Source organism: Hemiscyllium ocellatum, chromosome 3 (assembly GCF_020745735.1).
Source record: "Hemiscyllium ocellatum isolate sHemOce1 chromosome 3, sHemOce1.pat.X.cur, whole genome shotgun sequence".
NCBI classification, from domain to species: domain Eukaryota; kingdom Metazoa; phylum Chordata; class Chondrichthyes; order Orectolobiformes; family Hemiscylliidae; genus Hemiscyllium; species Hemiscyllium ocellatum.
The window spans coordinates 84316789-84327729 of NC_083403.1; the positions used below are offsets into that span (position 1 = coordinate 84316789).

The 10941-nt window shown below is 37.0% G+C and overlaps 1 protein-coding gene across 8 annotated transcripts in view; it reads left to right on the plus strand.

The window, feature by feature from the left end:
- The window catches only part of supt3h (SPT3 homolog, SAGA and STAGA complex component), a 455384-nt gene extending 444765 nt beyond the window's left edge, over nucleotides 1-10619 (plus strand). For all 8 annotated transcript variants that reach the window (XM_060851413.1, XM_060851403.1, XM_060851463.1 and 5 more), the window contains one exon: nucleotides 9396-10619. In XM_060851413.1, the coding sequence (XP_060707396.1) occupies nucleotides 9396-9437 (42 nt within the window). In that variant the 3' untranslated portion in view covers nucleotides 9438-10619. The remainder of the gene's footprint in view (nucleotides 1-9395) is intronic.
- Nucleotides 10620-10941: the final 322 nt, after the last annotated feature.

Genomic DNA, 10941 nt, shown 5'->3' on the forward strand with positions numbered 1-10941 from the left:
CAAATGTGGCAACCCTTTGGAATTCCCTATTCCCTGAATGTTACATTATCAACATATGGCTGCCTTGCACAATACAATTTGGATTCCCTCACACCCTCCCTGGGGATGGCCACCCTTTCAAAAGAGGATCTCCTGCCTGAGTCATTGATGAGAAATACATTCTTCCTTCAAAAAAGCATCAGTGAATCCTACTTTGACAATCTATCATGCCTCTTCTCTGAAACTGTTTGGAACTGATTCTCTGTGTTTGTTTTTAATTTACTCATTTATGAGCTGTATCCCAGGCTGCTGTAAGAGATTAGGGAGGAAATAACAAGGGCCCTGGTACTTGTATGATTGATTCCAAACAGTTTGTCGTTGATATTATGCCCCGGATGTTGATATTTGGGTATTCAATTATAGTCTTCCATTGAATGACAAGAGGAGATGATGGTTAGATTATCTCTGACTGGGGATGGTTATTGCTTGACATGTGTTTGGCAAAAGTGTTTGTTGCCACTTACCTGCCCAAATCTGGAAGTTACTACACCCTTTGGACATGGAATGCCTCAATATTTGAGATACTTCAAATGATGCTGGACTTTATGAAGACATCAGCAAACATCCCCCCGCCCCTTCCTACCTTATGATGGAGTGAAGATCATTGACGAAGAAGGTGAAGATGGTTAGGCCTAGGACACTACCAGGAAGAACTCCTCCAGAGGTGTCCTAGAGCTGAGATGACTGACCTTCAACAATGACAGTCATCTTTCAATGTATCAGATATGATTCCAACCAGTAGAGAATTTGCCCACATGGATTCAAATTTTGCTCAGATTCATTGATGTTTCACCCTGTTAAATGCAGCCTTGATGTCAAGGGCAATCTTTCTCACCTCACCTCTGGAATTCACTTCTTTTGTCCGTGTTTAAACCCAGGTTGTAATGAGGTCAGGAGCTGAATGACCTGGCAGAACCCAAACTGAGTGTCAATGACCAAGTGCTACTTGATAGGGTTCCGAAGAAGGGTCCTTATTTTTTGGCAGATTTGAAGCAACGTTAGTATCACTTGAAGAATAAATATACCGCTACAATTGCATATATACCAAATTTCATAGGATCCTTCCTGCAGTCTGACTGTCTATGTCTAGGAACCTCTGTGAATCTCTCACAACTACAATGATCTTCACAAAGGTAGACCTTGGCCTTTTACCTTAGGCACTGTTGTCCAGAAACTTGTTAGAAGGATATTCCACCAATATAACTTGGTTAAAAATCACACAACACCAGGTTATAGTCCAACAGGTTTAATTGGAAGAACCAGCTTTAGGAGCGCTGCTAATTACCATCTGATGAAGGAGCAGCGCTCCGACAGCAAGTGCTTCCGATTAAACCTGTTGGACTATAACCTGGTGTTGTGTGATTTTTAACTTTGTACACCCCAGTCCAACACCGGCATCTTCACATCAGTGTAACTTGATTCACCTGTGTGTAATCTGTGGCAAACAACACCAAGTCTCTTCAATCAAATAGAGATACACTCATTGAGACATGGAGACAATAAATCAGGATACAAAAATCAGAAATTTTAATTCACATTTACATCAATGAACAGATTTTTAAATTGACAGTAATTTTATTTGGAAAGGAGGAGACTTCACACTTGTAGGATTCAATTTTCAGGGCCACAGGTTATCCATCAATAGTTATTGTGTATTATGTCATCAAAATGTACTAATTTTTAACTATGGAGCAGGAGAATTGACGTTTTGCACATAAGCCCTCTTCAGGAATCCTGACGAAGGGCTTATGCCCGAAATGTCGATTCTCCTGTTCCTTGGATGCTGCCTGACCTGCTGCGCTTTTCCAGCAACACATTTTCAGCTCTGATCTCCAGCATCTGCACTCCTCACTTTCTCCTAATTTTTAACTACACCAACCTTAAGGTAGTTTCATTTGTATTTAGAGCATGTATTAGAAGTTAACATTGTGAAGTGTCAAGTTTTATTAGCAAAGATTGTGGCACTGCTCTGAGTCAACAGCATCTGAATTTAACTAATCTTGTGCACCAGAGCCTGTAATAATAGTGAGTGCAATTAGCTTTACCATTGTCAATTGTCAGAAAAATCCAGTAGGTTCACTCATGTCCTTTAGGAAAAGAAACAGCCAACTTTACCTCATGTGATCTACTTTTGACTCCAGATCCATAGCAATGTGGTTAACTCTTAACTGTCTTCTGGGCATTTAGGCATGGACAATAATGGCCAGTGACACCCACAGCCTTTAAATTAATAATTTATATTAAAAAAGATTATTACCACTGCATTGTCATCATAATCTGGACCAATAACAAAACTCAATTGATCATTTTGTTTCTTTAGAAAAGAAAATAGTGTGGAAAAGTCTCTTCAATATAAAATACTTCATTTCCCTAAATTAAGTATATTGTTTTAATAAAATCTCCTATCTAATAGGGCATTTGTGCAACTGCTGTAACATTCCTTTCTGACCAAATTAGGTATTCCCAATAAATGTGAGAATTGCTAGCCTGACTTCAGGTAAGGAACATTCAGTAAGCAACACCAGTGGAAATAAAATTAATTAACATCCTTACTGGCTCTGGATGCCAGTCAAAAGTCCCGAGTAGGAAAATCCAGTATTCGCCAAGTACTCTTCTGTTCTTGGCTGATCGTGTATTTTCCCATCTCAAATGGCTCCCAATCAGCACCTAGGGCTGGAAAGTACGCCAATGTGTGGGCGCTTTAGTGAACTTCTCACTGCAGTCGACTCAGTTGTTTCCCACTGCCAGGGAGCAGCAAAATATAGGTCTCTATGGGAAGTGGAAACTAAATCTACAAATATATCTGATTGAATGAACATATTTTAACCACTTAGTGACATTCCATATGTGGAATGTTAGCTTATCCCCTTTATGACTAGTTTGATTTTAGTTTTAAAATAAATAAACAAAAGTTGAAATTTCTGTCAAGTCCTTTATGCAATTTATATATTTAGGTTTTAAAAAGTGAATATAGGTCCAATGATTATGAAGCAGCATCAGTATGTGTCAGAAATTTTGTAATAAGATAATCCGTTTCATTTTTGTCCCTTTTAAGTTAGATAATTTATCTGTCCTGAATTGAGGTTAGTATGATGAGGGGAAGTGACAACCAGAACAAATGAATCATAGTTTTGTGTGTCTTACCAAAGTTTGTCCTTTGTAAATGCCCATCAGACATTGTACATCTGTATCTACTGTGATTTACCTTTGCTTTTCTTTTACCGTTCACAGAATGTAAACGTCGATGTCTAGGCCAGCATTTGTTGTGCATCCTTAATGATCATGGAGAAAGTGATAGCTGCTTTCTTTAGCTAGTGTAGATGGACCAATTGTGCTCTTAGGAATGGAGCTCCAGGGTTTTCACCTAAATGGTGAAAGAATGGTGACATAGTTGCAAGTCAGGATGGTTTGAGGCTTCCAGGGGATCCTGTAGGTGATGGTGTTCTGATCCATTGGCTGCCCTTTCCATCTCAAGGTGCTGTCAAAGGGGCATTGGTGAGTCATTACAGTGCACATTGTAGGTTGCACACAAACTGTTAGTGATGAAGAGGGTGAAATTGGAAGCTGATGTGGGAGTGCAAATCAGGGATGCTGCTATGTCCTGAAGTGTATTGAGTGTCATAGGAGCTGCACACATTCAGTCAAGGGAAAGTTTTATATGACATTCCTGATTTGTGCCTTGTAAGTGATAGGCAGGCTTCAAAGTGACTCACTCACTGAAAGTTTCTCAAGCTCTGACCTACTGCTGAAGCTAAAGTATTTATATAGCTGGTCTAGTTAAATTTCTATTCAATTGTAACACAGAATTTTGTCAGTGGAGAATTCCACATTGGCAACACAATTGAATGTCAAGGGTTGGATGGTTGAATTCTCTCTTGTTGGAGATGACCTGGCATTTGTTTCATACAAATGTAACTTGCTGGTTATCAACCCAACCTTGAATGTTGTCCAAGACTTGTTGCATATGTACATGGACTACTTCTGTATTAGAGGAGCTACAGATGGTGTTGATCATTGTTCAACAATCAGTGAACATCTCTATTTCTGACCTTATGATGCAGGTTTGGCATTGGTAAAGAAGCAGAAGATGGTTTGGCCCAGGACTGTATTATAAGGAACTCCTGCAAAGATCCCTGTGATTGTAATAATTCATCTCCAAAACAACCACAATCATCTTTGTTGATCACTTCAACCAGTGGATAGTTTTCCTCTGATTAATCTTTTAACCTGAAAATGAATGCATATGTTTTTGAAAGCTAAGCATTTTTTAATTCTTTAAATGCTAACCATTGCCTATATAAAGTCAAACCTTACAATTTATTCTTCCAATCCAACACAGCGACTTCCACTGTATAACCTTCATAATTTACTTTGTTTAGATTTAAGATTCTCACTTCAGATTTAACTACAGCTTTTTCCAACTTAGTGTAAAATTCTATCATGCTATGGTCAGTATTCACTAAAGGTTTCTTTTATTACAAAATTATTAATTATCTCTATCTCATTGTGTGATACTACATCCAAAAAAGCATGTGCTTTAGTTGTTTCCTCAACATCTATCTTACATCTGTTCCAGAAATGTCTCCTGCCCAGTTTATGCATACATTGAAATTACTACATTTCTTCATGCACCACTAATTTCCTGATTTATTCAACTTTACATAACGACTACTGTTTGGTCATTGAGAAACCACTCTTTCCATTTTTTGCTGTCTCTTTCTGTTTATTAGATTCACCCGAATAATTCTACACCCTGTTTTTCTGATCAGAGATCCTCTCTCTGTAATATATTGTTCCTGTCTCTTGTTATCAGCACTGTCCCAGATACTTTTTCTTTTTATGCTATCACTCCTAACTGACAAATATCATTTAATATTCAGTTTCTTATCTTGGTCACCATGCAGCCATGTCTTTGTAATGGCCATTAAGCCACACCCTTTTAGTTCTTCCAGCACCATCAATTGGCATATCTTACTATGAATGCTTTTAATTCTGTGTTTTAACGCTATTCTGTATTTGGACCTGTTTTCCACTTTCATTTACTGCTTACAAGTTAATGGTGTGGTTGTTTTGTTTTCTTTCAGTTAGTCAGTGTTACACTGTATATTGTTAAAAGCAGTGGCCCTTAAATATTATGTTGTAAATAGAGTTTATAAAAAGTAAGCTGTCTGTGGAATTTTTAATGCATGTATTTTGTTTGTTTAAACTGCACCTGAGTAAAGGCCAAGCTGACAGGGAGAGTGACTTAATCATTCACCTTACCAATCTTAAATCCTGCTGGTTTGATGATATAACATAGGCAGGAATGGACAAACAATTGCACTGCCCTCACCAGAAATTTTATTCTTTATTACTTTGACCTACAGAACTGAACTGTTCACCACTTCATCATGAATCTAATTTGTTGTATTTGAAATTGCAGTTATTTTAAATTAATTACAGATTGGTTATCTACTTTTTAATAGGCGTTCAGCATATATTATGCAGCTTTTTAAAAATTCACTAACTAGTTAATGAATGAGGTAATCAACCAGGCTATTCACAATTGAAATTACTATCAGATTGCAAATTTATTTTTATAATGGTAGTCCAAATTAAATGCATCGTTATTCTTGTATAAGACATTATGCCATTCGTAATTGTTTTCACACGCATATTTCCTTTGATTTAGTATGCTGCTTTTCTGTACTTTATCAACTTTCATGCGTTAATTCCAAATGTCAACATTCCCTACCTGATTGCAGTAGTTAAACTTTGTGAGCAGCTTTGACCTTTGACATTTGCACTTTAAATCATTTAACAAATCTCCAAATCATTTTAAATAGTTAGAAAGACCAGAGAAACAAAGCACCAATCAATTGTTGGATCTTTCTCCATGTGCTATCTTGTAAATTTCAGCACTAGTTGCTCATTCACTTCAATTAGATACCTCCTTCACAGATCAAGCTGAGGTTGAGAAGTTACTGTTCAAAGTGTAAGAAGTCTGCACACGTATCTCCAACATGTGTGCTCTGTGGTTTCTCATACTAATACAGACAATAGTGACACTATTTTTAATAATTGTATATTTTAGCTTTTAATTGTGTCATATAACATGAGTAGAGGAATCACTAATGCAAAACAGTGAAGATTTTTTAAGACAAAGCAAAACTATATTTATAGTCTATCTTCTACATTCCAGTAGTAGCAAAAAAAATGTCATTGTTTGGCTGACTTGTAACTCACTTGTAGCTATGTTTCAGGTTTCTGTAATACCGATTGCATTGAATTTAGGGAATAATGATCAATTGCAGAAAAAGCACACTTGGAAGGTAGAGTAATAATCAAATCGGTAAAGGAGGGACAAAAGGAGTTAGATGTAAAACAGAGATCAAAAACTGAAGAATAGAAGAAGTGTGGAGGGAGAATGGATTGCACAGGGAGAGGAGAAAAGGGTGAGGGTAGAAGATTGGGCAGGTGGATAAAAGTGAGGAAAGAGAAATAAGGGAGGAGAAAAAGTGTAGAAGAAAAGAAGGAAATTAACTAAAGGAGATCCAGAGAGTGGAAGAATGGTTAGTAGCGTGGTTCAGGAAAGGGAAGGAGAAGCAAACGGAGAAGAGAAAGTGTGCTGTTGCATGAATTTGTCTCATACGGTGCCAGTGATTGGTTTGAGTGTCAGCAGAATTGACGGTGAGGTTTTGGGGAAGGATAGCTTGTTTTACTCTCTTTGGTAGAATGAGTTGAACATTGCAGTCTTGGTTGAGAGCCAAAAGCCCAGTCAGTATCTTGGTTGAGCGCCTGTACACTGGAGGTGAGCAGGGATTAGATCACAATACTGCCCTCTGAGTCAGGGGGAGATTCAATTATATCCAGTAAGATAGCATTGCCTGTCAGTTGAAAGTTGGGGTGGGCTTGAGACTTTTGCTCAGTTTTATTTTGAAGTTGTCTGTTTGCGTTAATTTCAGCTTACCAACACCAGATCATACAGTTGTGCCTTCGAGCTGTACACCAGAACACATGGTTGTGTTTTTGCGCCACATACCACACAGACATGCTGTTGATCTGTGTCTCATAACATTTCTCATCCACCTCTGGTTTGGCTTCTGTTCCAAAGTCTGCCTAAAAACATACAAATTCAGTTTAAAATATATAGATTCCCTTCCACCAGTCAAAATGATCCTCACTCTACTTTGGCCTGCAGTCTGAAAAATGGCACTTGAGATCAGTTTAGAAAATTGCATATCTTCATTTTATTAAGAGAATGCCTTTGATAGATGTATTTCAGAAAACAATCTATGTGCAATTAAAATAAAAGTTTAGTAAGCTGAGCATCACGCCAATTGACATATTTGGGCAATTTTCCCAACAGATATCTTACCTCGGATGTTCAAATTAACTTCCTTTGAACTGGAATGAAATGCTTTATTTGTTGTTGCATGTCAGATTTCAATGTACATGAGACAAAAAACAATATTTCAACTCATAATTTAAGATTTTCATGCATGCATTTGTGATTAATAGTTGTCCAGGAGATGATAGTTAAGCAATTCTGGCCACAGATTCCATTCAGTGTTTACTCCTTTCCTTTAACCAAGTAGTGCTGCTGCAGGTGATCCATATGAATCTGCCACTGTTAATACAATGTGGAGCTGAAAAAAGTACAGCATGTTCAAGCAGAACTAGAAGAGCAAGAGAGTCAACATTTCAGGCAGGACCCTTCATCTAAACTTTCATACTTCTGATGAAGGGTCCTGCCCAAAACATCAACTCTCCTGCTCATCTGTGCTTTTCACAGCTCCACATTGTATCATCTCTGACTTTCCAGCGCCTGCAGTCCTCCCTATCTCCAATCTGCCACTGAGCAGGTTTGATGATCTGTTAAATTAGCATTGATCAACCATCAATTTAAAGGATATCTCCAACGTATGTTATTATTGCCAAACTTTTTAAAATTCTGACAAATAAATGATCTCTCATTACAATTAGTGTAAAAAATGAGGTCTGCAGATGCTGGAGATCACAGCTGCAAATGTGTTGCTGGTCAAAGCACAGCAGGCCAGGCAGCATCTCAGGAATAGAGATTCCTGATGAAGGGCTTATGCTCGAAACGTCGAATTCTCTATTCCTGAGATGCTGCCTGGCCTGCTGTGCTTTGACCAGCAACACATTTGCAGCTCTCAGTACAATTATACCATCAAAGCTTTGAAATTTGTATAGTTTTTAAAACTTCTGGCATTTCTCCTATACCAGATAGACTTATTCAAATAATGTTACATTTAGCATCTTACTGTAGAGTGTTCAACTCGGAACAACTTTCTCTGGCCCAACTTGTTCAAAAAGAAGGAACCAAACTATTTTGGCAAAACTTAAATTGCATAAACAGGACTAGGAAACTCCTGAAGATTCAGCAAGTGATCTGTTCGACACTGGAATTTAAAAACTTAGTAAAAGTGACATCATTGAATTTGAACTGATGCTTCCCAATGAGCTTTTCCTGTAAGATTTCAATGTGTTTTTAATTATTTGTTTCATAAGCCTTTCACGTAAACATATGACGCAAATGTAAAATTGTTGATGATTGCACAGTAGTATCAGATAACAGTTGGAAACAGAATTCTAAGTTTGTTCCATTAAGAAATAACAGGTACTATGCACTTCACTGAGGTGGTTAATTTGGATTAGATTACTTACAGTGTGGAAACAAGCCGTTCGGCCCAACAAGTCCACACCAACTCGCCGAAGCGACAACCCACCCATACCCCTACACCTAACACTATGGGCAATTCACCTGACCTGCCACCGTGCCGCCCGTAAATTGTGATGGATATATAGGAATACTAGGCCTGTCGTTCTGGATTGCATTGCAAACTTCAGCAAATAGTATGTGACTTAAAAAAATGCTGATACCCAATTGCAGTCTTTACTTAGTATTGTATGTGGTTTGTTTTATTTTTTACAGAGAAGAGGCATACTTAAGAGGCTTCTGTTAGATGTGACTTGCCTTGGATTTAAGATTTTGTGAATTGCTGGAAATGTAAACGTAAACTGGAGTCAGAAATGAAATTACATATTACATTTTCTTTAATATTTTGTTATATTGCATGTAATTAGAGAGTGTATTCTCATGTAAATCAAATTTTAAACTCACCGTCACTCATTTATTGATGTTTGAAAACAAAACCTGGTACTTGTTTCATGATGTTGTGATTGTTGCAGAACAATAAATTAATGAGCCAACTTCTTTCGTGAAATTTACAGTATAAGCAAAGTAGGAATTTCTTGCCCGTGTTCCTAAGAGACTTGAAAGTATTCACAGCCTCTCTAAAGCGAATGTAACTATATTGAATTCAGTCTTTTTCTCTCTCTCTCTTTAATAGAGTGCTTACCGCAGAACTGGAATGACGTTTCTAGCCTGCTGAGGGCGGAAGGAACAAGAAGGCTGTTGTTACTGAAAGGTGAAGTTGCTCCAAGAAAACAAGAGTGTGTCAGTACACTGTGTACGTGTGTTTGTGTGTGTTGGGTGAGCATTTGTGTTAAGTCACTGACCTGCACCCTGCCATTATTCCTGTTTACTTGGTGGAATGTTTTAGTTAATTAAAGGCAGGATGTTTGGCCTACATGTAGGTGGATAGGAATGCAGATCACCAGCTGCCAGCTCACATCCATGACTATTTGTGTCATAATGCTTAAACAGAACAAAATCCTTTTCTAACAAAGTACATGTAAGGGGTAATTTTCAGAGTTTATATTTGTGGTGTGAAGCCTCACCCACCAGGAGGGAATTTGGATATGTGCTATATGTGATTTTCAAATCATTTAAACTAATTTGAGCTTCTGAGTTATCACTGTATGTTACCAGAAGGTGAAGCTCCACAACAGGGGTGTGAAAGACAGAAAATAACTCTTAGAATCTGTTATTGTATAATTTAAGTGAACTGGAAAGTAGTTTAAAAGTTTTACAACTGTACTTCATTAATCTCGTGTTGTATTTTTTTATGGGGGGCACACACTTTTCTACTCTGAAATAGTCAAGACTTGAGTTATAATAGGACAGGAGTTGTAACACTATATATGTATATCTGTATATATCTGTTACAATATCATAAACATCTATAAATGGGTTGAACATCATTAAAGCAATTGCATTTATAAGATAAGATGATGAAACAACATTTCCATGATTTGTTGTTACTAACAAATCTAAATGTCGTAATTTATTGATTTCATAGAACTACCATATAACAATATATTCACTTTCATGAATAGCTAGACGATAAATGCAGAAAGCAGCATATGCAGTATTTAATGGTAATGTCATATTTGCATTAATCTGTAAATCATTTTAGACTGAACATGTCTTTTCTCATAACTTAATTCAAAAGAATTGCTATAAATACTGATTGGACAGATGTAAACATTGTTGTGCCACTCCCAAGGTCAAGAATGCTCACTTAAGATTGAAGCACCAAGGTGGTGTTAAAGAGACCTGAAATCAAATGTCTCATTCTTACCTTTTATTTAGATAAAGGTTGCTGTAACATAATTTTTGTAAGAGCTGGTGTGCAAAAGTTGTGAATAAAATTGTGCCTTAAAAAAATGAATTTGCTTACTTTATTACTGAAAAGGACTACAAAATCATGTAACAATAAATAATGATTGATGAAAATGACAATGTTTCTATGAATAATCCCAAGTAGAATATTTGGATTATCTAAAGTGATTTAGAAAAACTGTTGAGGGTCGAATTTTGTTTGGGATGTAACAGCCAAACTGGCAAATGGTTTCTTCTTTATGAAAGAAAAAAACTTTTAGTCCGGGTTCATTTTTTAAAAATCGCTGCCAGAAGGAAAAATAGGTCTATTCATTTTTTATCTAGAGTTAGAGTGAGTACCCCAGTCTATCAACAAGAGCTAGAATCCCTCA